General features: G+C 51.5%; 1 protein-coding gene across 3 annotated transcripts in view; it reads right to left on the reverse strand.

The window, feature by feature from the left end:
- FGF12 (fibroblast growth factor 12) overlaps positions 1–26,980 on the reverse strand; it is a 308,035-nt gene that overhangs the window by 101,732 nt on the left and 179,323 nt on the right. The window contains exon 1 of one of the 3 annotated variants that reach the window (XM_045030776.1): positions 9,713–9,999. The exons of the other annotated variants lie outside the window; for them this stretch is intronic. Within the exon in view, the coding sequence (XP_044886711.1) occupies positions 9,713–9,911 (199 nt within the window). The 5' untranslated portion in view covers positions 9,912–9,999. Of the gene's footprint in view, positions 1–9,712; positions 10,000–26,980 lie in introns of those variants that run through there. 3 annotated transcript variants of the gene reach the window in all.

Consider the following 26,980-nt stretch of genomic DNA (forward strand, 5'->3'; position numbering starts at 1 on the left):
GCACGCAAACAAATAAAACCCAACTCCCCTGAACTGGCCACATCAGCCTTCTGCTGCGGGGAAATGAAATCATTAAAACACAAAACAGCTGGAGAATAACATGAGAGAAACAAGCTGGGGAGGCACTATCTTGTAAACGTCTACCTTCCACCAACAGAACCCACCTTGCCCACCTTGTCTCTCGAATATCCAGGGACCAACATGGCTACAACAACACGAAAAATAATACAAAAGAGAACCGGGCGGAGCCCGTCAGAAAACATGGAAGGCCTCCAGTAATTCATGAGGTAAGTGACAAACGATGCACTCGGAACCACAACCATCATTCACATCTCCCCATGATTCCTTGCCACCCTTAGGAACCTAAGGAATATAGGAACCTAAATGTACTGGAAGGAATGTACTAGAGGGCAAAACTTAGGTTCCACATTTCTTTTGTAAGCTCTAAACTAAATAAAATGGTAACATGTCTTCTCCCAATAGCATTTTTCCATCTGTGTTTCTCAAAACACTTGGATGAAGATGAGGAAGCAGTGTTATCCCTAGTTTACTAATGGGGAAACTGAGGCACCGAAGGGTTACAGCCTATCTTTTAAATCATGCTTTTGTCTCTGGGTTGAACCACCTAGCTTGAAATACGGGGGGCTGATTTTCAGAAGCTGCTGAGCAGCCACAACTCCTACTGATGCAGCAAACTGGGAACAGAGCCCTGACTATTTGTTAATCTGCCCCCAGGGCCGCACTGCCTCCCACTAGAGAGCGAGGAAGATACAGCGCACAGAGTGGGGATCTGTGATAAGGATGATGGAATCAGTCCAGCCTGTGCTAAAAACCGTCTGAATTGAGAACAAAACCTGTACCTAGGAACAGAACTCGGACACTAAACCTGATAAAATCTGAGATCCGGGAAACTCTTACGCTAGGGTTGGGCAAATCATTCTTTCCTATTATTGAAACCCATTTCCCCTCCTAAGAATAACACAAATTATTGTATTTGATAAATACAATTTACTCCGAAGAAATAACCGCAACACTTTAAAACCATTTATTTGCACAGATCACTGTATTTTTAAGACGACGGAAGTGGAGAGGGTGGGCTCAGGGATTAAGGAAATGAAGTAAAACGAAAGCAGAGAGTTACCTATATTTAAAAGAACAAAACCAAAATAAAAGAGCAATCAGTGCACTGGTGTGTATAGCACCATGACTTGCGAGCCCTTCTACTCATCGCCACAGAGAATCCTCTTAAGTATCTGACATCTCTCATCAGACGATGGGTGTGAATGTCAAAAAAATCGAGAATTGTTTTCATCACAGCGTTTCTGAAATAGGGTCTCCTAACTCAGTGGCTCTCAACCTTTCCAGACGACTGTGCCCCTTTCAGGAGTCTGATTCGTCTGTACCCCCAAGTTTCACCTCACTTAAAAATGGCTTGCTTACAAAATCAGACCTAAAAATACACATGTGTCCCAGCACACTGTTACTGACAAGTGGCTTGCTTTCTCATGTTGATCACATAATTATAAAATAAATGAGTTGGAATATAAATATTGTACTTACATTTCAGTGTGTAGTATACAGAGCAGTATAAACAAGTCACTGTATGAAATTTTAGTTTGTAATGACTTCGCTAGTGCTTTTTATGGAGTCTATTGTAAAACTAGGCAAATCTCTAGATGAGTTGATGTAGCCCCTGGAAGAACTCTGTGCACCCCCAAGGGTACACGTACGCCTGGCTGAGAACCACTGGCCTCACTGACTAAGGCCCTGATCCTGCAGTCTAAGGAGCAGCCTGTGCCGATTCAGCTGCAGGATTGGGTCTCTTAGACTTTAAGACCAGAAGGGATCATGATCGTCTAGTCTGACCTCCTGCCCATTGCAGGCCATGGAACCTGTAATAGACCCCTAACCTCTGGCCGAGGCACTGAATCCCTCAAGTCATGGTTTAAAGACTTCAAGTTACAAAGAATCCACCTTTACACTAGTTTAAACCTGCAAGTGACTCGTCCCCATGCTGCAGAGGAAGGTGAACCCCCCGCCAGGGTCTCTGTCAATCTAACTCGGGGGAATATTCCCTCCTGACCCCAAATCTGGTGATCGGTTAGACCCTGAGCACATGGGCAAAACCCAGCAGGCAGACACCTGGGAAAGAATTCTCAGCAGGAACTCGGAGCCCGCCCCAGCTTAGCTACTGTTCCATAACTCACACACCCCTACCCACGACTCTCCCTCTCCAACAGCTCTGCCAGTGCCAGGAGCGCTGTGTGCACCAGTGGGCAGGGCTTGTTCCATGAGCAATCCTTTGACGACAGGGAGATCTGTCGCCTTTGGCTAATTTCAACCTGTTTTTACAATTTTCTGGGCAAAAAAAAAAACGGAGTGTCGGTCTGCAGCTTGGTTTTGGTCTCACTAATCCCATATTACTTGACCTTTTGCAAAGAGCTGCACTCTGGGAGGTGACGAGAATGTATTTTGATGGCAGCCCCAATGCTGTGGAAGGGAACTGCTGAGCAAAGAAGCTATTTGTGCTTCGGGCAGGGAGGGCCTTGCAAAGTATGTTAGTCTAGATAAACAGAACTAACATGAGCAGGTTCTATTAACCCCAGGACCTGACTTTTCCCCCCTTGCATTTCAAACTGAGGTACTTACATATTTCACGCCTGACTGTTGGAAGGCAACAGCTTTTTCTAGTTACCATGACCACCATTTGCACCCTCTAAGTTTCAGCTTTCCGCTGGGAAATGGAGGAGTGTTAGCATGTGCTGATATCGCATCTTTCTGTATATTTCACCAGCCACTCACAGGCAGTCACCGCTAGGGTAAAACACAGCAGCTGTTTAACAGAGCACAGCAGTGCTACCAGCCACCAAGGACAGGAAGTGGAGAATGAGACACATCCCATGACACTTGAAAACTGTTATCATGTCCCCTCTCAGTCTTCTCTTTTCCTGACTAAACAAACCCAATTTTTCAATCTTCCCTCACAGGTCATGTTTTCTAGACCTGGAATCACTTTTGTTGCTCTTCTCTGGACGTTCTCCAATTTGCCCACACCCTTCCTGAAATGTGGCATCCAGAACTGGACACAATACTCCAGTTGAGGCCTAATCAGCGCAGAATAGAGCGGAAGAATTACTTCTAGTGTCTTGCTTACAATACTCCGGCTAATACATCCCAGAATGATGTTTGCCTTTTTTATAACAGTGTTACACTGTTGACTCATATTTAGCTTGTGATCCACTATGACCCCCAGATTCTTTTCCGCAGTGCTCTTTTCTAGGCAGTCATTTCCCATTGTGTATGTGTGCAACTGATTGTTCCTTCCTAACTGGAGGACTTTGCATTTGTCCTGATTGAATTTCATCCTATTTACTTCAGACCATTTCTCCAGTTTGTCCAGATCATTTGGAATTTTAATCCTGTCCTCCAGATCACTTGCAACCCCTCCCAGCTTGGTATCGTCTGCAAACTTTATAAGTGTTCTCTGTGTGCCATTATCTAAATCATTGATGAAGGTATTGAACAGAACCAGACCCAGAACCGATCCCTGCGGGATCCCACTCGTTACGCCCTTCCAACATGATTGTGAACCACTGATAACTACTCTCTGGGAACAGTTTTCCAACCTGCTATACTCTCACCTTGTAGTAGCTCCATCTAGGTTGCATTTCCCTAGTTTGTTTAAGAGAAGGTCATGTGAGACAGCATCAAAAGCCTTACTAAAGTCAAGATATATCACATCTACTGCTTCCCCCTATCCACAAGTCTTGGTACCCTGTCAAAGAAAGCTATCAGGTTGGGTTTGATAAGATTTGTTCTTGACAAATCCATGATGACTGTTTCTTATCACTTTATTATCTTCTAGATGTTTGCAAACTGACTGCTTAATTATTTGCTCCATAATCTTTCTGATACAGAAGTTAAGCTGACTGGTCACCCATCCACACAATTTACAGAGGTGGGAACTGAGAGCAGAAGTGACTTGACCAAAGCAGACTTAACCCAGCAAGCTCATGGAAGAACCAGGAACACCCCTGGGTCTCGGAGTTGCCCATCTCCATGCCCCATTCACTGGATCATGCTGCTTCCCTAGTAAGTCCTGTACTCCCCTTGCAAGCCAACCACAGTCCCTAGGGGGACCAGGGCAAGGCTGGTGCAATGTGTGGGGAATGGCAGATTCCAGAGGGGGCAGACAGACAGACAGGCAGCTCTCTGAAAGAAACATGTGCTGGCACGCAGGGGCAGCGGGCAAGGAAAGGCAGCCCTGCAAGCCGTGGCGAGATCAGCGGCAGATTGGGAAGCCATGATGCAGAGGCGCTGCAGCCAGGAGGTGTTTCTGACAGAGCTCTGTGTCCCAAGCACTGCTCCTTGGTGATGCCCTGTGCACTAACCCCTGGGGGCAGAGCCCCCAGACGGATTGAGAGGCAGGTACAGCAGAGGGCAGGGTGGCAGTGCCTGGGAAGAGGAACCAGTTCATTTCCTGCGGCTGCAGAGAATGACCCAAAGCACAAAAGGGGCTACTGCTCCTTCCTTTGGCTTTTTGGGGGGTATAGTGTTTTTAAAACATTTCTAGGTGAAGGTGGCAACTGGTGAAAGGTACAGGATCGCCTGCCCTGGTGGCAGCTATTCCCGCATCCCCTTACAATGTCCACCAACGCAGCCGGTGTCCCTACAAATGAACCATTTCCTTCACGTTACAAAAAACCTTGAGAGCTTTAACAGCCGAAGGTTCCCTGCCTGAATGACAGCAAGGTACACGTTAAGAAGTAAAAGCAGCATTTGGTTTGTCTTTGCAAGGCGAAGGCGACTGGCGAGAGCACCGTGAGCTAAGCCTTTGGAGCTGGAAGCTCATGAACGGTGAGGCCAAAGAGAGTAGGGAGGACGCTGAAAATAGTCTGATATGGCCATGCAGTTTCAGGATAGAATGGGTGCTGTGGGTCCCATCCAGCAGTCTGCACTCGGGCAACATTCCCATTGACTTCCATGGATGTGCTGCCTGACGCCTCTCCCTTTTCCCTCCAGTGTGAGAGGCCCCCAGAACACCCGATGCAGCTCACTTGTTCTGCTGCACTAGAGGCAGGCCACGGAGAGTCCGCAGGAGGAGACGTGGCAAATGCTTATATACTGCAGAGCCCAGTGCCATCGCAGGTCTCTGTGAAGGACCCGGGGTGAGGTCATGGCCACTGGCTGCATGTGCCCTCTGGCCCAGGACTCTCTCTCAGGGTAGGACTGAAGTAGAAAAAAGATAAAGAGGGGAAGTGAGTAATGGGGTGCCCTACCTCGCATGTGAAGGGGATGCTAATTGATGCAACTGCTTGTCAACGTCGTAGAGATCACAGAAAAGCTGCTTTGTCTAGTCCTCTGCGTTAAGCTTTGGGTTTCTCTTCTTCTTCAGCATGTTCTCTCGAACTCATGCTGCAAAAACACCCTCTACAGTCATTTCCCTTAAATTATCTTTCCAGCTTAGTGCCCCACCCCAGAAACAAAATCAGAAGGTTTAAGCTTTCCTAGGTGCACCTTGCATTGTTTTATACGATATATTTGTTCTCTTTTTGCAGGTGTCCTCTCTGTGAGGCCAAACACAGAGAAGTGGCTTTGCATGCTGGAGGAAACTGCCAAAGGTTGGAATGTTGTAGGACATCTGTACAATTGCTGCTGATGGGTTGTATTAACTCCAGACACCAGGAATAAGCTTGTGTCTCCACGTTTGCAGCTCAGCATAGCCCTCTCTGTTCTCACACCCTAAGAGCCTGTGTGCGCGCACACACAATATAGACCATAAAGGCTGCACGGAGAGTTGTCATTGCCCACTGAAAAGCCACACCAAACAAGTGCTGGTTTTACAAGTTAAGGCCTATTTTACTAGGGTCAACAGAGTGGAATTTTTTCTGCACTCCCTCTTTATTCTTCTCGTTATCCACTGCTATCTTTGGCTACAGACTGCCACTGTATGGGCCCGATTCTCCACTGCTTGGTGCCTTGGGTCGCCGTTCACACCTGGTGCGAAGTGAGCGTAACGTGCCATCTGATTGGAATCTCCCCTCACACAAGCGCTGGCATTACAAGCCCACTTGGCATAGGGTGCAGATTATGGCACAAAGTGCACAGCACTGCAGAATGCTGTTTACACACATACATTTACTACCTCATCTATTTATAGCTACTGCTTGCGCTGGGTGTTACAAACTTTCATGCCTTCGAGGCTGAAAATGCACCAACTCTTTGAAAATACTGTTCAAAACAAAGGAAATATAGTCACCATTGGGGTTACTTTTTCTGTTAGAGCATCCTTTGAACATGACCCACTCCAAACCCCTCTTGATTTCAGTGTCACAGAATACAGAGAGCTGCGTGGCCCAGAGAAGAGAGCACTGGGATGAGAGTCACAAAATTAGGTCTCTCTGTGCCCTTGGACAAGTCATCCAGCAGCTCTGTGCCTCAGTGTCCCCATCTACAAAATAGGGAGAATCATCTCCGCCTTGTAAAGTGTATTGAGCACTCACGATTGTTGAAAAACACTGTGTAAATGCTACGCATTTGGCCCTTATTCAGTAGAGCAGTAAAGCAAAGGGCTGGCTAAGAAAGTAGCTGAAATTTCCCTAGCAACGTACCATTTCCACCAAAGATTTTAACCCTATTGAAAGTGAGTGTTTCCTGACACTGCTTTCAGTAACTTATACGCTGCTGAGCCAGCAAATCAGTAAGGAAATGTAATCATGGGGGTTCATAGGTCACACACCATTTGTGCACTTTCCTTTTAAACCTGTTTTCATTTATTTGCATATCTTCGTCCATGCACAAGAGAAACTCTGCAATGAATAACTCCTTCCAGCATTAATAAACTCCTAAACGAGGTGCTCTCATTAGCAGCAAACTCAGTGGACAGAGTTCTGGTACATGCACCCCTGAGTCCAGGAACATAATATGCAATATGAAGAACCATCTATTTACAAAATCTGGAATAACGTGAATGAAAATAGACTGTTAAAGGGTGTTTAACATCGCCTGCTTCTTCAAACCTGCATACTGAATGTAGTGCAAGTGAAAGGCAAATGATTGACAGCCCTCTACACTGTATTGCTCTATTTTTATACAGGGTCCCTTCCTTCCCCCACTTAAATCAAAGATAAAAGCTTCATTGTTTTCTGTGGGACTGGTTCTGCAAGCTACTTAGCACCTTCAACCAGCACTGAAGTCCATGGAATTTGGGGGCACTCAGCACTCCAGGGCGGTGCTTGGAACCCTGCAGGAAACACACCACTAGGTTAAGCTACAAGAGACTGAATTGCTGGGTATCTAAAGGGCTCAATGGATGCAGGATTAGCAGCAGTGCAGGCTTCCTGAGGGTACGTCTATACTACCTGCCGGATTGGCGGGTAGCGATCCATCTATCAGGGATCGTAGACGCGATAAATCAATCCCCAATCACTCTCCCGTCAACTGCTGAACTCCAGCTCGGCGAAAGGCGGAAGCAAAATCGACAGGGGAGTCATGGCGCGCCGGAAGGACACGAAGTAAGTTATTTTAATTCTATCTAAGATACGTCGACTTCAGATACGCAACTTCAGCTACGAGAATAGCGTATCTTAGTTCGATCCCCCCCACACACACACCTGACGGTGTAAACTTGGTGATACTGTATGATAACGTGCCTTCACCTTAACCAGAAGGGGCTGTCTTTGGAGGCTACACACCCGGTCAGTCGTCATGGTGGTCAGTTCTTGGCCTCTCTGATGTGGGGGAGGGGGAGTTTGCTTGTGCCTGCAGGAGCTGCTGGGAACAGATTCCCAATTTATATTCCACCCCTACCAAGAGTCATTCCCTAAGGAAAAAGTCTGAGCTTTTGGGGACTATCTTGGTGCCGGGACCTAGCACCCTGGCGTGCTGGGCATGGCTAGCGCTCCTACAACTAATGAATGAGAACAACAAGCTGGGCCTGTGTCACGGTGATGCACGCAGACCATTGCTATTCCGTTCCTATCACTACTTTATGCTAGCAAACCTTGGGGTCGCGCTCTATTTCAGCTCTATTCCCTCCTCAGCAACCTTTTCCAAAGACAGTAACAGAACCCGGCTTCTGTCTGGGTGTTGCAAGTGCAGAACCAGTCCACCAGCTAAATATAGTCTCAGCCCCATGGCATGTGAGTTGCTGCTGGCTGTCATGATTCAACTGATTCATTTTTTCTTCTTTGTGGACAATAATAATGCCCGGCCTTCCTCCTCGATAGGCTCTCCCCCCATTCCTTTCCAGTCCTGACTAGATAATGGACTGAATTCCTCAATGCACTGCCCATGCAGGCAACAGCTACACTGAAGGTCCTAGCTAGTTCTGTCTGTCTGACTCTAGTTGGGCAAAAAAGGAACAAGGAATCTCTCAGTGAACAACGAATCCGTGAGGATTAACAAGATCAGCAGGTTACTGATGTCCCAAGGAGCTACGCTAACCAAGACTCAGTGTTTTCTAACCTGTGGCTGATGGGTGTGTGGCCTGTACCGTGGCAAGGGAGCATGGTGGATTGTAACAATCTATGTAATGTACATGGGAAAAGGAAAGAGACGATAACTGTTTTCTACAGATAAACCTGTTAGGGCCCAATTCTGCAAGGCACAGAGTTCCCACAACTATCAATGGGAGCTGAGGGCCCTGTAGAAACTGAACTGCACTTGGGCGTCTTCACTTTGGAAATGCAGGCAACGTGCACTGAAAACTCAGAAGTTTTCTAGTGGATCACACCTGCTTCCAGTCCACATGGCACAGACATGGGGCACAAGGAAACTGCAGGACCACAGGAGAGACCCTCTCTCACCCACTGGGATCTGTGAGTATTCCACATTCGTTAGTGCAGCTGCCATCTGGACGGTCTCTAAACTAATCACATGCTAGTGGGATTCACAAGGCAGCTCCACTCGAGAAGTAGCACCTCCTGGATCTGCTTATCAAGTGGCACAATTTTAATTGCCCTGGATTTATAGAGTTCCTTGTCAGGAGGGAGGAAACAAGAACACGCTGTTAAAAGCCAATACGTATCTACGGTCGAGGGGGAAACACAACACTAGGTTAAACTACAAGAGACTGAATTGCTGGGTATCTAAAGGGCTCAATTTCACCACTTTTCCCAGACAGCTACATAGCGGTTATTGGCCACAGGCCAATGCAGATCTATAATACAAACCCCTGCGAGGACCCCGGGAATAGTTAAGTGCTAACCAACAGCTGAACCAGAGTCAGAGGGAAGAAATCAAAGCTGTGGGTCTGGAGTGCAAAGTGTCTCTCCTTCCAGTCTGGCTGCTCCAGGGGGAGAATTTTCCCATGGATGGGGCCGCTCATTTGTCATGCTAAAGCCTTCCCCTAACTAGGGCACTGGCTTGGTGGAAGAAGGGGGGTCTCCAGGCAGCTGCTGCTATTGCTGACAATTAACCGGTCCCAACTCTGGAGCAGGCAAGCTCTGGAATGTGGGGGCTGGCCTGCAACAGCTGGGCGGGGAGGGTCCAGAACCCCCTGGGGTGGAAGAGCCCCGGGAGCAGGTGCTGAGCCCAATTCACCCCAGGGAAAGGGACCAGGAGGGATTTGGCCCCGGGGTCTGAAGTTTGCCACAGAGCGGGCCGGGGAGATGGGCAGGGCAGGGGACCGGCGCGGAGGGAGAGAGGCTGCAGGGGAGGAGCTGAACGCGCTGCCCGGGCCAGCCCCCGCCGCTGGGCCGGGGTCACTGACCTGGTCTCCGGCGAACCGGCCGTTTCCTGCCGCTGCAGAAGCGCACTTTGCTGAAGACGCCGAGCACGTGTCTCTCGCACAGGGAGCGCCCGTCCTTGCTGGGGCTGGAGCGGCGCTTGGACGTGGTCACCCGCTCGCTGTTGGACTCCCGGGCCTGCCGCTTCTGCCGGATCAGCGAGCTGGCGATAGCCGCGGCCATGGCCGCTCATCGGCCCGGCCAGCGCGGGAGCGTCCGGGGGGGCTGGAGGCCGCGGTGAGGGGCCCCCGGGGGGGCGGAATCCGGGGCGGGGCTGGGGGGCTTCTCCGCTCTGCGCCCCAGAGCTCCTCAGCCGGTCAGGGGCAGGGGGCCCGCGCCCAACCCTGCGCCCCCCATCGAGCCCCCGGGCGGCGGGTACCGCGGAGCCGGGCCGGGCCGGGCGGTCGCAGGCGGGTCTCCGGAAGAGCAAGTCCCGCGGGCTGAGCCAGGCTGGGGCAGCGGGTCCCTCGGTGCGGATCCCCCCCGCGCCCCGCTGCCGCTGGCCGGGCTGCAGCTCCTGGGCACCGGCCGGGCGCGTCAGTCCATCCCCGGCGGAGCCGAGCCCACGGCGAGCTTTGCCCGACGGGACGGGGCGGGAAGCGGCCCGAGCTGGCCTGGCTCCGTGGTCAGAACAAATCCCCGCTGCAGGCTCCTCTCAGGGCAGGCGCGGAGCCGCACGCCCCGGTCCCGGTCCCGGTCCCCGCTGCGCTGCGCTCCCCCGGCCCGCGGGGACCCGCCTGGGCCCCTGTCACGGGCAGAGCCCGGGCATGTCTCCGCCCCGCGCCGCTCGGTGCAATGCACGGAGGGAAGGGGCTGAAAACCCCGCTGCGCTCCGCGCCGCCTCTCCTCCGGCAGCCGGTCCCGGGCCGGGCGAGCCCTGCTGCCCAGCCGCTGGGGCGTCGCCTGCTCACTCCGTTGCTCTAAGGATCCGCCGGCTACAGCAGGCTCCGACTGCAGGCGGCCCCGGGGCTTCCCCGCCTCACCGCCGGCCGGTCCCGCCGCGAACTGCCCCGGACGCGCTGTGCGGCGGCCGGGCTCGGGGCGCTCCGCATGCCCGCCCTAGGCGCGTGTGGCCGGGGCTCGCCCGCCGCCCGCCGGCATCCCCCGGCCATGCATGAGCTGAGCGGCGAGTGCTCGGCCGGCGGCGGCGCTGCCCGCTCCGGGAGGGGTCGGGGCGAGCCCCCGCCTGGCGGGGTTCTCCGCAGCCCGGGGGCCGGGCGCTTCCCGGCGCTGGGAGACTCGCAGCCTCCTTCCTCGCCTCTCCGGCTCTACGCAATCCTACGTGCTCGAGGTTTGGATGAGAAAGCGCCCGGCAGAGCCAGGGAACTGCAGCCCAGCCGCGGCTCCGGCCCCCCCCCGGGGTGGGTGTGTGTGGGGGGGGTTACTCTACTTCTCCCCGGGACCCGGGCGTGGCTAGACTCATCCCCCCCCCGCTGTTTCCTACAGCGCCCTGGGGGCAGAGGGGAACTAGGCGCAGACTAACACCAGCGCCCTGGGTGCTCCTGTTACTTCACATTGACCTAGCGCCGTGTGCCTCCCCCTGCCGGGCGCTGGAGCCCGGAGCCGCGGGCGGGAGCCAGTGTCTGATATGTGCCAAGACTGGGCCCCTGGCAGCTCGGAGCCCTGGCACCTCTTCCGCATGATTTCACTTGGCATCGCACAATGTTGCAGCCCACGGCACAGACCCAGCATAAAAAAAAGCTCTTTGCGAGCAGGTACCTAGAGCTTGAACTGCCAACGCCTATCCGAAGCTGCATCTTCAGAGGAACCCACCTGATACCTTCCCAAGAAAGAGTTCTCCTGTCCCCCACAGAGCCCAGCCTAGGGCTTGCAAGTCCCTCTGAACAGAATGCTGAGTGCTTTCGTCCCTGACTTTTGAAATGACAGAATTACTTGTCCTGTTTTGACATCCAGTTTTTGCATGTGTAGTTAACTTCCTGCGTGCAGCAGCTCAGTACCAAGAATGATCCTCATCAGAGACAATCCTACAGGTACCAGACTTGCACAGGCGATTGGCAGTGCCTCTACAAAGGAAGGCACCCCAAGCAAGAAGCATTTCTCCAAGATCTAATTGCCTGTGCAGTCTGTTAAATAAAAAGAGAACTTGTAAAACTCTGTGTAGTATCACCACCATCTGCTGCCTTTCACCTTGCAGCTCTTAGAGCCTATGCCTGGAAACCGATCGGGGCGGGCAGTGGAAACTGTGGATAGTCTCTACCTCTCAGGTCACACTTCCAGGCTGCAAAGTCCTGGGAGCAAGGGTGCTCCCATACATATCCGTAAAGCACCATGCAGCCCTATAGATGATGATAATAATGACTTGCACGGATTGGGGAAAGTCAGTCAGAAGCCACCCCAATACTGCAGAGCCATTCTGGTCAGCAAGAGGGGTAGGACGGAGCAGCTCCCCTGAGTCAGTGGGAGATTTTGGGTGCCAACCCCCATATGGGAGGAGAACTCTTATCTCAGCCTCAAACTGGGCAAAGACCTTCGGCTGGCTGCAAACACCTTCCTCCTCTGGAGTACCAGCTTCTCCTTTCTGAGGGGAGTGGGCCATGACTTCCTCCATCCCATCCTGCTCAATGGGAGTCTTCCCGTTGTCTTCAATGAGAAGCAAACCTGGTCCAGTTTGAGCAGAGTCACTGAGTGCCTGGCCCAATCAGATCACTTTCCCTTAAACACACACACTTATTTTTCCCCCAGTCTGGAAGGCTTCCCATGTACATGTGATAAGGGCTTTAAACAATTAGGAACAGAAGCACGTGGATTCAAACTGAGGCAGAGAAAGGGTTTCAGACCACGCTGAAGGGTTCTTTCAGTGCCCTCTGTAATGAGACAGCCTGTTTGGAATTTGTATTTGGAAACCACGGGCTCAATCCTGCACACGTTACCAAGCCTCGGTTCTGATTCCCCACCACCATAACGAGCATCAGGCCTATAGGACTTACTAGTGGACTGCTCCCACTGAGGTCAGTGGACAATGCATGAAGCGCTCACCCAGGGTAAGCGTTTGCAGGACTGGGCTCAGTATTAGCATTTTAAAGGTTTTGTTCACGACATGAATAAGCTCTCGCTTCCTCCGTGCCAAGGTTAACAATTAAGTCCTGCCTGAATTGCAGGGCTTTGTCGTTTGGGGCAGAGAGGAGATCCAGAACTGCATTCCCTCACCTCCTAAACAGGGCGATCTAAGTAGGTCATCAGTGAGGTTACCGGCATCTCTCCTAAGCGAAGTGCAATAATATTGCCTTCGGGATTGCTAACCGAATATCCAGCTTGTTCTTCATACAGGCTTCCAAAATCATAATCTATGTTCTGCAGATTCAGGCATTAGACATATATCACCATTTTACTATGCACATATCCTGAGCTACACGTCCCTGCACAGCCACTGAAAACAAACGCACCACAATTAAGATATTCAAAATGTAATGCCACTTTAAAAACAAATAATCACACGTCAATAGTTGTGGAAAAAAGACAACTTCCAGCTCTGTCTTAGTCTAACTCACCCTTTGATATGAGAGCAGCAATCCCAGTAAGGATGTACTGTTGAGTTTCAATTTTACATTTAACACCACCTTTAGCATTGTATCTACTTTCCACTCTATGTAAATTACATCTACAGGGTGTGCATTGTCAGCTCTGCTTATTAAGCAGAATCAAGCCCATACCCATGTTTTATTAATGTCTCTCTTTGTAACATAGCTTCCCATTGCTTGTCTAGAATCGTTAAAATTCACATCGCTTTGGTGATCCCCCTTTTCTCTGTGTGGGTGGATTCTTTTAAAAACATGCCCCGGTATCCTTCAAGAAAAGGCCCTAGAGTATCTCACTTCTTTTCTGTTCAGGCTAATTTTGTTTACAGTGCAGGGTTTGGATGGCTAACAAGAATTCTCAGGGCCACTTAAGAATTTATTTTTGTTTTGAGAGATGTAACTGGCCCTAAAACAGCACCGGAGTAGGAAATCTGGCTTGTTTTCTGCTCTTTTCTCTCACAGCTGACTAGGCCTTATTAATAAATGTAGACGAGACTGCATTATCTGATTGCCAATTGCCGTATTAAAACAATTTCTTTAATGGACCCCTCCCCCCTCTTTTGGCTTCAAAGATTCAATTAAAACAACATTTGCAACTCATCGCTAGAGTATTCATTAGCCTGCACAATGTCTTTAAAAACAACTCTGGCCTAGAGAGGATTCAGTGCAGGAGTGAATTTGCCAGCGACTTCAAGCAAACAGCATGTAAATAGTAGTGTGGAATGCAGTACGGAACCATCGACAGCCCAATCAAAGAAAGCAAGAAAGGGGACTGAGATTCACAGGAACAATAGGTTCTTTTTAAAAATGGATTTTTCTACCTGACCATAGAAGCTTTTATTTCTCTCCTGTGACTTTTCATCTCTATCACGGAAGGGCGGGAGGAAGCGTCACCTGTATATACCAAATCAAAAAAGAGATGTGTAGTCCATAGGGAAGCAGCATGCAGGAAAAATAAGCCACTGGTGGTTACCCTTTCTGTGAGTTCAGACAATGAACTTTGGGGAGTATAAGTAAAAGGGGATTGGTCCTGCTTTGAGCAGGGAGTTGGACTAGATGACCTCCTGAGGTCCCTTCCAACCCTGAGATTCTATGATAACCTCACTGAAAGGCCTGGAGATGAAACTGTCAAGAGGCATTTTCCTTGGAGGAAATTCAGATGTGTGTGGGCATGCCCCAGTGCCGTGTTATTTATTTTTCCATGTGTTATGGAGGCGCCCATTAAAAGGGGCCAGGAATGAAGTTCTTCAAAACAGGATTTTTTTTACAATCTTACTTTACCAGAGGGGCAGGATTTGTAGGGCTCAACCCCTCCCAGCCTGACAATACTGATTGGCATCGTGTGGGCAGACAGTGGCCCTCTCTTCTAGGGCTCCTAGTGGTACAGTACCAGTGGGGCTGACGCGGTGTGAGCAATGGTGGGACTGGAATTCAGTCTCTCCCTCGGCCCCAATGCACTGGCATCCCAGGTTCCACTGCGCTCCGCGCACACACAAGGTGATGGCAAGCGATGGCGAGGCAGGAAGGCCCTGGGTTCTCACCCCAGACTCCCTTGGTGGCCTTGAGCAAACTGCAGCCTCTCTCTGCCTCAGTTTCCCTACCCACGTGAGGTTGCGGATCTGCATACCGACCTTGCCACTGCCGAGGGCTTAGACAATCCCCAAGCATTTTAAAGATCAGGGCCCAACATGGAGCTGCCACAATCAGGGCGGCGTAAGTGAGACTGAGGCATCCAGTGGCCTGATTCCGCACCTGCCCGACTACATGAGTCACCCAGGGGTTGCAATGGGACTACAATACTGAAGATGCATGAGGACAGCAGGATTGGCCCCCCCGGCACTGCCCGTCCAGCTAGAAAGAAGAAACATGCCAGTGCAACCTCTGCATGACAAATCAAAACCTCGGGATTGTTTGCAAACCAGGCTACAAGCCCTCCATAAATCCAGAGCCCTAAAGGTTAACAGCAGCCCTGCCCGTCAATCACACTGCGATTGCCTTTGGCAGGGGAGCAGGAGAAGGGGGCCACTGTCCTTATGCTGAATTAGGTGCCCCTGAGAGGGAGGAGGTCTCAGAACCTGGGGTGCAGCCCGAGTCTGAATGTCTACATGGCATTTTTAGCCCTGCAGCCTGAGCTCCGCGAGCCTGCGTCAGCTGAGCAGGGCTCCCAGGCTGGGTGCTGCGGATTTCTTATCACACGGAGACGTGCGTCCAGCAAGGGCCCCGTGGGGCACTGCTGTTGCCAAGACAGGGCAGGGAGAAAGCAGCGCTGCAACAGCCTGGGGGAGGGTAGCCCCCCCTCGCTCATTTGGGGATGTGGAGTTTGGTTGAGGTTAGGGTTTTTTATCACTGCAGCTCTGCGTGGTACGATTGAGACGCAGCCTCGTGTAACGCGCCTGTTCTGCCTGGGAGAGGTGTGCGAGGCAGGGCTCTCCTCAGAGCATCCCTTACTCCTATGGCTGGAGAGCTCCAGCCCCGTGACACAGTGGGGCTGGCAGAGGCCCTTGCTCCTGTGATCGGGGACGTGGCGTGCAGCAGCCCCGCCGACATGGAAGCAGCCACACGCGAGCTCGCCCTGCCTGGCGCTCCAGCCTCTCACGGCCCTGAGATCCCAGAGCAGACACCTGCGCTCACTTCCCTTCCACTGCAGGGGCAGGAAGGGAACACAGCACCGCCCCGAGATCGAGGAGGAGAGAGGGCGGTTTGAGGGCCTGCTAACCATCAAGCCACAGGAACTGTGTGGCTTGGCTGTTGTTTTAAAGAGAGTGTTTGTCGGGCCGATATCTCCAGGAGGCACTTGCTATGTAGACGCAGGGGTAGCACACCGGCTCTGCTCTCTAGGAGTCAGATTTGGGCCCAGAGCCTGTAACGTGCTTTGTGACCCATCAGGGCGGTCTGGCCTTAAAATCCTGCCTGCCTGCAGGGTGAGCGGTGCTAAATAACACCAAATTTCTGGGGGGGACCCCCCCCTTCCTGCAACCCCCTGGAATTCTGAAGCCGCCAGGCCTACACAGCCTGTGCCTCAGGAGGGCTGAGGGGGTGCCGAGAGACGCCAGCCCAGGGTTTAAGGAGGAGAAGTGCTGCCTCCCGCACCCCAGGCTCACAGTCAAGCGGCTCCTCTCGGAGCACAAGCGCTGATACCGACCGAAATCGTGCCCAGCAGCCTCAGGTGAAGCCTTTCCACGTCGAGCCGGCAGCGAGCTGACTTTGCTGAAAGTCAAATGGAACCTTCCTGATTAGATCTCAGCGGAGGGGGACGGTGTGATGGAGGATGATAGAGAGGCAAGAGGAGGAGGGAAAAAACCCATCACAGTCTTCCAGCAGGACTCCGAGGGCTTCTGTTTCACTGGAAGGATTCGGCTACTGGCAACAAGCTAGTGAGTGCAAAGGGGCTGGATCTCCCTCCCACACCTACCACAGCAGCAGGGGGAGTTAGAAGAATGCTGCTATCAAAGCCAAAAAATAAATCCCTTGTGGTCCTGAGTCTTGCGCATCAATCTCTGCACACTGCTCGAGCAGCCCACGAAAGCTGCCCAACCCCAGCCTTTGCCCTTATCTCTTAATGCAGCCTCTGCCCTCACACTGAGCTCAGGCACACCTGGCTCAGCCAGTGACATCCTGAGCCTTGCAGGGCGAGGAGCACAGTGCTTCATGGAGAGAGCCTGTCGTTCCCTCTTGCAACAAGAGCCCCTTTTCATTCGGGGAGCTGACGGGGCGGGGTAACAGGTCTGACTAAGGATTGTTCAGCTGCCGCAATCAAGCTCTGCAGAACAGGAGCTGTGGGGATGTTAATACCACCCACAGGAGCGCTCTGAAGTTAAATGCATCCAGATTGTATCTATTTAAACAACTCGGTTGCTTCTCCCCATGCGGCAGAGATCTGCTAACCACTAAACTGTACAGCAGGAAAGATGGCGTCTTCTAACGCAGCTGAGGTCTCCTACCATAGGGAGATTTCCTCAGCATCTGCTGGCCTGAGGACTAAGCCTGCAAGTACCTATTGTTACCACATCCCCAAGGCCTCTCCCAGCCACACTAATTTAAATTCCCACATCTTCACTTCCCCAGCAATAAATCAACTCTACTCTCCCCGAATAAAACCAGTTCTGCCACCCCTTTTACACCAGGCCCTAATTACACACACACACACTTACTGCTGTGCAGATAACGCAGTCACAAATCTTCGCCAATGACCTGGAAGCAAATATAAAATTCTTGCTGATCAAATTTGCCAAGGATACAAAGACAGGTGGAGTAGTAAATAAAGGTGGGGACAGGACAGTTATGCAGTGAGATCTGCTTCACCTGGGAAGTTGGGTGCATGCAAATAAGATTTATTTTCATCCAGCCAGATGCAAGGTCAGACATGGAGTAGCAAGGAAAGTAGGCCGTACTTCAGGAGTGGAGATGGTCTTTGGGAAAGCAGTGACTCTGCAAAGGAGGGAGAGATAATGCTCGATAACCAATTGAACAGGAGCTCCACTCAGTGCAGTGCTGTGGCTAAGAGGGCAAATGCAACCATTTGCTGTATGAGGTAGAGAATATTGAGAATTGGGGAGGTGGTATTACTTCTGTGTACAGAATTGGCGAGACCATTGCTGGGACACCGTGTCCAGTTCTGCTGTCCAGCCTTCAAAAAGGATGTTCAAACATTGGGAAGGATTCCAAACAGAGCTACAAGAATGATCGGAGCTATGACAAAACCTGCTTTACTGGAAGAGACTTGGCAAGTTCAGTCGTTTTAGTTTATCCAAGAGAAGGATAAGAGATGACTGGATAAGGGTCTAGAAGATTTTCAATAGCAGAGGGCTCTTTAGTCCAGTGGACAAAGGCAGAACAAGATCCACTGGCTGGAAGTTGAAGCTAGAGAACTGTGGGGTAATTAACCACTGCAACAACTTAAAGGCTGTGATAGATTCTCCATGATAGGACGTCTTTAAATTAAGAGTGGATTTCTTTCTAACAGACCAGCTCAAGCTCAACCCCAAGTTCTGGGCTGGATACAGAAATCATGGGTGAGTTTCCCTGCTGGTGTTATGCAGGTCAGATGATCAGAATGGTCCCTTGCCTTCTGGCCCAAACATCTGTGAATCTATGATTACCAAATTTGAGGTGCCCCCTAACCATTAATTTTAGACTCTCATCCCATCTCCTCCAATTAGTGAAGCTGCATCTCTCCCCCATTAATGAATGTTTGGCTCTCTTCTACTCTCCTGATTAACATACCCTGGATCCTGCCTCTCCATTATATTAATACTAACCTCCAACTACCTCTGTGTGGGACGCCTTTCTGGCTTCATGGAGGGTACGGCACAGAGGATGCTTTCTAGGAACAACCAGCTGCAGCACGAAGTTAGTCAGACGATTCAATGGAAGACACCTTTCCTTCTCCAGTTGCTCCTAAGCTCATGTCCCAGCCTGGTGCTGCTGTTGATCCCATCTTTCCAACAGGACATAAAATGAGACACGATTTACAGTCGGACACCAGCAGCCCTTGGAGAAGCCACTCCTTTGTCCCACTAATAAATCACAGCCCTTGCTGCTACCCCATTCATGCTCCCCTCTATAGACCCAGCTGGGGCCAGCATCGGCCGTAGTGTGGGCTCCTTTCTGGCTCAGACGGCAGCAAAGGCAGCGATATTTACAGCTGCGGCGTGAAATCCTGAGGTTCAGGCTTGGCTGGTCCTGGGGATTCTTAGCAGGCATGTGGTTTACCATAAATACGTTTCTAAAGCCAATTTAATGACACCAGTGCAAACCCCTGTTCCCAATTGACGTCTTATACTGGAACAATAGCGTCCACACGGGTATATGCACCAGTTTAACAAGACTGGTTTAAATTCACCCTTTAGGTTAAACCAGTTAAACCAATTCAACATTCCCATGTAGACAAGCCCCAGAATTTGGACTCCTGGGTCCTACTCACAGAAAATGCCAGGCAATACTCCAATACATAGTGCTATAGCATTGCCAAGAACTAGCTTACGCAGGGAAACTCACAACGAGAGCTTTCAGCCTTCTTCATTATGATCGAATGCTTCTGGTCTGGCCCACTGAAAATGCAGTCTTCTAACACGCTCATGGTTCGTGTAGCTTTTAGTACTGCTCATTCACCATAAAATAAAACGGAGGGGGAATTGCATTCATTTCTTTTGACAGACCCTAATTCACACAATTAGCTGGGTTCTGCAATTAGAAACTACACAAGCTGAGGGGGAATCTAAATTAGAAGCCACTTGAGTGAGCACTTTGAGGAATTACTGGGAGGCTTCCGAAGAGACTTTTCCCAGTCTCTAAGGAGAGCACGGCTCTGTGTTTGGGTAAAGGCCACAGGGAGCTGACTCAACCGCCTGCCAGATCTGAAGAGACCAGTCAGTGTTTTCTTGCACAAACAGCTTCCTTGAGGGGGGTGGGCGTGACAGGCACATGCCACTCTTCAGCGGTGTCTCAGGACCATCCTGCCTACCAGGGAACAGGACTTTCCAGCCAGTGGTGAATTAACAAACAGGCCCAGGGGCCTGAACCCAGGTACCCCGGCCAAGTTGGGGGCCCCCACAGGTGCGCCGGAACCTGGAGAGAAGCGGGGGGGCCACCAGTACCAGAACTCTGGCCCTGCCCCCTGCTTCTCCTCTTCTCCTGGAGGCCCTGCCCCCTGGCCAGGCCAGAAGCCAGAGTCGGACCATGGTAAGAGCTGCCCAGGGAGCCTGAGGTGCTGTGGGGAGCCCCAGATTCTTTGCCTGCCCTGGGTGCCAGAGAGCAGCCCCCAGCCTGTGTCCCTGCCTGGTTCTGGTGTCCCTGGGCCCCCAGGGTGCCCAGGGCCCCTCTGCAAATAGCTTCTGAAGCACCCCGCTCCCCAGGAGAGGTAGAGCCCAGTTCCTCCTCCCTCCTCGGTGCCTCCTTCCCTCCCACAGCAACTGAGGGGTTGTGTCTCTTCCTGCAGCTGGCAGCCAGTTCCCTTCTCCTGAACATGGCGCTGGTCCTGCCTCAGCGTACGTGTCCGGCGGTCCCAGCCCAGTAGGCTGTCCTTGGCCAGCAGTCAGGCGCCTGGCCCCATAACGTTTCTTCTCTTCCCTAGCCCGGCCCCATACGCTGTCCATGTCCCAGGCACCATCTCTGGAGGCCTCCTCCTTTCTAGAGTGCCCCAGCAGGGTCCCAGCGCAGTGCTGGGAAGCAAACATGATACTTTGCCATTCTGACCCAGTTGTTACTTCCCGGCGAGTGCCTCCAGGAGCTGCCTGTCCCCCACATAGCAGTGGGATTCTGTGCGGGATAGCTAGGATACAGGAAGGTACAGAGGTGATGCACGCCATAGGAGAGCACAGATTTCACAGAGAAGTCATTGGGGAAATAGAATTGTTTTGCATAGTCCTTGCACCTTCCACTGGAGGATCTCAGACATTACTGAATTAAGCCTCCAGGCTTCTATCCGGTAGGGCAGGGTTCTCTCTCCCCTCCCCTTTAAAGAGGGGGGTACAGAGTGGTGCAGTGACTTGCCTAAGGTCACTCAGGAAGTCAGTAGCAGAGCTGGGACTATCTAGAGCATCCTGCACAGAGTAGCCTGGGACATTTCACTAGCTTCAAACACAGCTGGAGCTGCACCTGTTCTCCAGCAGGCCCCTAACGGCCCCTGCACCCGTTCTGAAGCTGCACACTGGGATTTTCAAAGGAGTATGAGTGAGCCAAGCACCCTGTCCTACTGAGTCTCCACAGATGTGCCCCTGGCAAGCCTCAGCCTCCAGCACTTTGAATTCCCAGCGATCTGGTTTGACCTTGCGATTCCTGTTGCTCTGTGTATTACGTCCCTCCTGGGAGAGTCCCATTCAGTATAATACAACCCAGGGATTCTCCAGAGGAGACTGAACGAGAGTGTGACACTGGCTCCCATTGAGTATCAATGGAATTAAGGGCACTCAATTGCACTCTTCAGCTCCTTTGAAAATCCAACGAACCCAGCCAACGTCATTAGGGGTTGACAGCAGTTAAATGGGGCTCCATAGCAATCAGTCTAAGTCCCTATACGATGTAAGGGAGACGGAGATCCCCAGGACAGAATTCTATAGGGGGCTTAAAACCAAAACTCCACAGCAATGGGCTCACCATCTCTTCCGGGGGGTTCCGGAAGTAACCAGCCATTCTAAAGAGGGAAGCGCCAAACATTCCCTCTGGAACAGGCTGTATTTTAGCCTGATCTCATCATTTGCAGTTGAACACATCCAGCAACAAAAATTAAATCCTACCCACGGCTGCTGGGTAGGATTTGTGAAGTCTTCCGGACATTGTTCCTCATTTAACCACTTAACTGGGAGTCACCTTAAGCTAGGCCCGGATTTTCAATTTTGTAGAAACAAACCATTCATAAAATTGCAGTCAAAGGGAAAATACTTCCATAATATACACAGTTTGAATGCAAATTATTTACTTTAAAACAAAGAACATGTCTCCCTTGCAGTTTTTGGAATCCAACCACAGCAGCCCTAATGAAACTGAAAGTGAATCAAAAGTGAAATTGATGTTTCATAGATTTTCATTACCCACCAGAGAGAACAGTAGACAGCACATAAATAAACAGGGCCTCATCCTCCCTGATTGAACTAACCTCATTATCGCTAGACTGATTCTTGCCAGCATATTTATACATGCCCCTGGAAATTTCCTCCACATGCATCTGACGAAGTGGGTATTCACCCACGAAAGCTCCTGCTCCAATACTTCTGTTAGTCTCTAAGGTGCCACAGGACTCTTTGTCACTTTTTAACACATAAATAGTGACAGGACTAGTACACTGGATTTTTAAAATTCTCTCAATAATCGGGTGTTACTAGTAACATGAAGGCACTTAATGTGTATGCAGCAGATTTTTAAATGTACAGTATCCCTTTAATTTCTTGAAAAATTGCTATATTTTATATTTGTCCTGGCAACAGAAAATCATTTAACTGGGGAATTTGTCTAATGTTTTGATTTAGTGGGGTGCTTAAAAAAATAAAACCCCAACAAAATGCAAGTGTGTGTTTAGAGAAACGTCGCTGGTAATGTAATGAGAGGGACCGGGTGATTCACTCCAGCGCTTCTGTTGTTACCATCATTCAAAACATCCAACAACCTTTTCTGATTTGAAAGCCGCTCCTGCAGATCTTTGCTATCATCTGGCTGCGCCCTGCAGAGACAGCACTTAACAGGAGCTTGTTTTAAAGTGAGTCAGATGTCAGGATGGTCTCTGCTATGTGTCCATTGGTCACTGGAAAGCACAGGTTAACTCTAAAGTTTCTTTAACCTTGCCAGATGTTTCCACGCTGCTAGACTTCCCCCGTGTTTCACGACAGCGGGTTCATTTCATGTAGCTGGTGAACTAGCCGGAGGAGGTGTAGGCTTAGGGGCCAAACCAAAGAGTTTGGATTATCTTCTTCTGGCATGAAGGTGGGCAAATCCCTCGCACCAACACTTTCAAAAGCAGCCTCTGATCAGGGCCACCCAGAGGGGGGGGCAAGTGGGGCAATTTGCCCCAAGCCCCGGGCCCTGCAGGGGCCCCCAGGAGAACATACTATTCTATAGTATTGCAACTCTTTTTTATGGAAGGGGCCCCCGAAATTGCTTTGCCCCAGGCCCCCTGAATCCTCTGGGCGGCCCTGCCCCTGCTTGTGGGAACCCAGCTTGACAGGGTCACTACAGAGACTTCTTTCCCAAGCGTCTGCCTGCTGGGTCTTGCCCACGTTGAGGGTTTAACCGATCACCAGATTTGGGCTGGGGAAGGAATTTTCCCCGGGTCAGATTGGCAGAGACCCGGGGGTGGGGGTTGCCTTCCTCTGCAGCGTGGGGATGGGTCACTTGCAGGTTTAAACTAGTGCAAAGGGTGGATTCTCTGTAACTAGAACTCTTTAAACAGGACTTTGAGGACTTCAGTGCCTCGGCCAGAGTTTAGGGGGTTGTTACAGGAGTGGGTGGGTGAGGTTCTGTGGCCTGCAATGGGCAGGAGGTCAGACTAGACGCTCATGATGGTTCCTTCTGATCTTAAAGTCTATGAGTCTATAACAGGATTTGAGGATAATTTTTGAGGTTCTGGGTAGCTTCAGCCCCCACCCCTCACCCCCCAGCTCCACAGGGCGTTGTAGGGACACGGCCTGTCTGAAAAACCAGGCCCTGCACGTCTCAAGCTGGGCAGCCAAAATCTGGGGCCACTTTGCAACGTTTTACGGTTTCAATCCCCTCCATCCCTCCAAACACATTTCCTAACAAGAGTCCGACTGGGACCAACTTCACCCAGACCAGAGAAAAACCACTCCACAAAGAGTTGAACCAATAACCCAGGTGCAGTGAAAGGGGTGTGAAAGGCTCCACAGCCAGTGTGTTCTCTCCTGAGTCTCCTTGTGGTAGGAGTTGATCACGGTAGCTCAGATTTCACTGTTACAGAATCTGCACCAGTGACATGTTTAAAAGCCCCAGGGGCTGTTTGTACAAACAGGCCTCAGCCAGACACTGATTAATCAAAATAGTTATAATATCCGTATTGAGTCCCCCGCAAATCTGCCGTTAACATTTGGTTAAGAGAGTTCAAGTGTCCTTATATATTTAGTGTTACGGGAGGGAAAAAACTCCTCCTCCTCCTCAGGAAATCTATGCGCTTTCCTTTGCCACTCTGTGCCAAAATTCTATGGTGCTTCTTACTATTACTGAGAAATGAATTGTCACTGCACAATAGACAAGTGGAAGAAGGTAGAGAAGAGGTTAAAGACTATTTCACACCATGCTTTGTAAAGCTGCCACTCACCAGCCATAATCATCTGATGAGACAAAATTCAGAGAAGCAGCAACAGATATCTCCTTCCACGTCTGGCCTCTTACACTACGCAGTAGGCCACTGTCCAACCAGAAATCACATCACAGTGAAATTTCTTGCCTGTTTCTAACACTTCGGACTTGTTACAGTCTTTCGGTTTTAATTATATGATTTACTGTCATTGTTTCCTGTTAAAACAGTACAAAAACACTGTGTAAACTGGCCCTAAACTAGACTGCTAAGCAGTTTCATCTGTCTGGTTCTCAAGCACAAAACCCAACTTGGGATGCGAACGTTGCCGATCAACATTCAAATCATCCCCAAATGGAGAACAAAGCACTGAGTTCGGAGAAGAAACCTGAGCTCTGGTTTCAACTCTGCCAGTGACTCACTGAGTGACCTCTGGAATGTCACTTGTCCTCTGGGCTCCAGCTTTCCCCATTCGCAAAAGGAGTGTGACGCTACTGACCCATCTCACGAGATAAGGGGGATTATTATGTGTGGGGCACAATTTCTATTTTGGGGACATTTTAAAAATCCATTGAGCTGATGGCATAGGCGTAGCCGGGGTGGCATTTGTCAGACATGTCCTGGCCAGGTCAGAATTTAGTGTCATGCCCGTATTAACAATGGAGACGGACAGACACTTAACCCCACAAGCGTCCCCAGTTCACTTGTCTCCTAATGCCCACTGGCTCAGCATGTGACTGTGTCTCTCTAGCAGCTGCCCACTCGGGATAGGGGCCGGCTACTCTGGGAAGCCACCAGGTACTACGGGCTCGGCTGTGTGTGCGGACATGGACATAGCTCATGACAAGACAGGATGTGAGTGGACCCCATGTCCCTGGGAACAGCTGGACAAGACAGGTATGTGGGGGGTGAGGGCTCCGGCTGGGGGGGCGGGCTCTGGGGTGCTGGAGGATGTGTCGGGTGCAGGGTCTGGGCAGTGCTTACCTCAGGTAGCTCCCGGGAAGTTGCCAGCGTCTCCCTCTGGCTCCCAAGCAGAGGCGCAACCACGTGGCTCTCCGCGCTGCCCGCGCCTGCAGGCACCGCCCACTCAGCTCCCATTGGCCACGGTTCCTGGCCCATGAGAGCAGCTGAGCTGGTGCTGGGTGCGGGGCAGCAGGCAGAGCTCCTGTGGCCGGCCCTCCGCCTAGGAGCCAGAGGGAGATGCCAGCAGCTTCCCGCGAGTTGCGCAGAGCTGGATAGAGAGCCTGACTGCACCACCGACAGGACTTTTAATGGCCTGGTCAGCGGTGCAGACCAGAGCTGCCAGGGTCCCTTTTCGACCGGGCGTTCGACACCTGGCAACCCTAGGACTTGAGCAGCTGGAGCTGGGGCTGCGCTGCCCGCCCGGCACTCGGACCGCGCCACCCAGCACTCCAGGGCTGGCCCCCCGGCACACTGGGGCTGGGGACCTTGGTGGGGGTGCTCTGGGCTCCTGCAGGGAAGGGGGCGAGAAGGGGAGGAGCTGGGAGCTAGCCTCCCCCAATGGCTGGCTCACCGGCCCCTCATAGGTGACACCTGTAATAGCCACCACATTTTCAGACAGAAGTTGGATTTTTTTAGTTGACGGTGTCAGTTTAGGACCCTGCATTTCAGTTCTGAGACAGAAAGGAAAAATGCGTGTGTGTCTGGTGGGGGGGTGTATTACAGTACACACTGCGGCTCCGGTTAGGGGTCAGGGCTCTGTGAGGCCAGGCACTATACAAACACATGACAAACCGACAAGCCCTGCCCTGAAGGGCTCACCCCCCAAGAACCAAGGTGGGGATTTGCAAGGCCCAAAGTAATCGGAAAGGTTTCCCTGACGTTTTATTCAGTTCAGTGACACCAGGGGCGGTTGCTCCATTCACACCCCACCCTGCAGTGCTGGGGGGAATATCAGTCATCTCAGGGGTCTCGCCCCAGCTTCAGCAAGCCAGACCCTCCATTTCTGCCTCCGGAAATTGCAAATAACGCTGCTCATCTGTTCCACCGAGGGGCTGGGCGCCCGAGCTCCGTACTGAGACAAAGAGGGAGCTCAGATTGCTGGAGCGAAGGCTAGAAATGTGAAGGGGGGCAGCCCCCAGTGGGACACGAGCAGCGGAAAGGGAGACCAGCCCATCGCCAGGAATGAACCAGCCAAGCCAGCTGCACATGGGGAAAGTCAGACATTGAAGGTTCCCTTGGCACTGAGCGAGTGCAGGCATCCCGATGGTCACAGCGCCCTCTGCTGGCTCTCACACACACACACACACACACCCTCCCATAGCCCAGGCAGCAGGGACAGGTGCACTCTGGGTTCTAGAGGGCCTGGGTTTCACCTTTAATCCCACTGACAGGTGTGGGGTCTGGACCACAGTCTCAGCGTCAGGGCTGGTCCACACACGGAATTTGCAGCAGCGGAACCGGTGCAGCGGTGTGTGTGGACGCTTAAAGCCGGTTAGACTGGTTTGGTTTGTGCAGGAGATGTACCGAAGCTCTACGCCAGGCGTACACTGCTAGGAGACACCGCACCCGAAGCCACACCGCTGGGCCGCGATGTAAGAACGCCACCTCTAGCTGGAGTAGCACAGCTGTGGTTATCCATGATTTTTACCTGTCACAATGTCCTTTTCACAGCACTCTGGCCTTGCTCTCCCCGGGGGATCGGGTGTCACTTTTATTAATGGCCATCAGGGCTTTCAAAAGACCCAACAATTAGCAAAAGGCCCCATTTTTACACTGACCCATTTTTCATGCCTTCCAGTCCTTCGTGTGACAAAGGAGCTGCAGGGACGGGACATGCGTCTGGCTCTCTGGTTTGCCCTTTCCCAGAAGTGGGGCATGGGGCGTGGAAAACCCTCTGCCCTTGGAGTGCCTTTGCAGATACCTTCCCTCGGAACAGCAGAGCCTGATGGGCCGCGGGGCTCAGGACATGAAGTGACTACGCAGCTGGCCTGTGTGTCCGCAGGGGGCAAGCA

The sequence above is a fragment of the Mauremys mutica genome, chromosome 9, assembly GCF_020497125.1.
Source record: "Mauremys mutica isolate MM-2020 ecotype Southern chromosome 9, ASM2049712v1, whole genome shotgun sequence".
Taxonomy (NCBI): Eukaryota; Metazoa; Chordata; order Testudines; family Geoemydidae; genus Mauremys; species Mauremys mutica.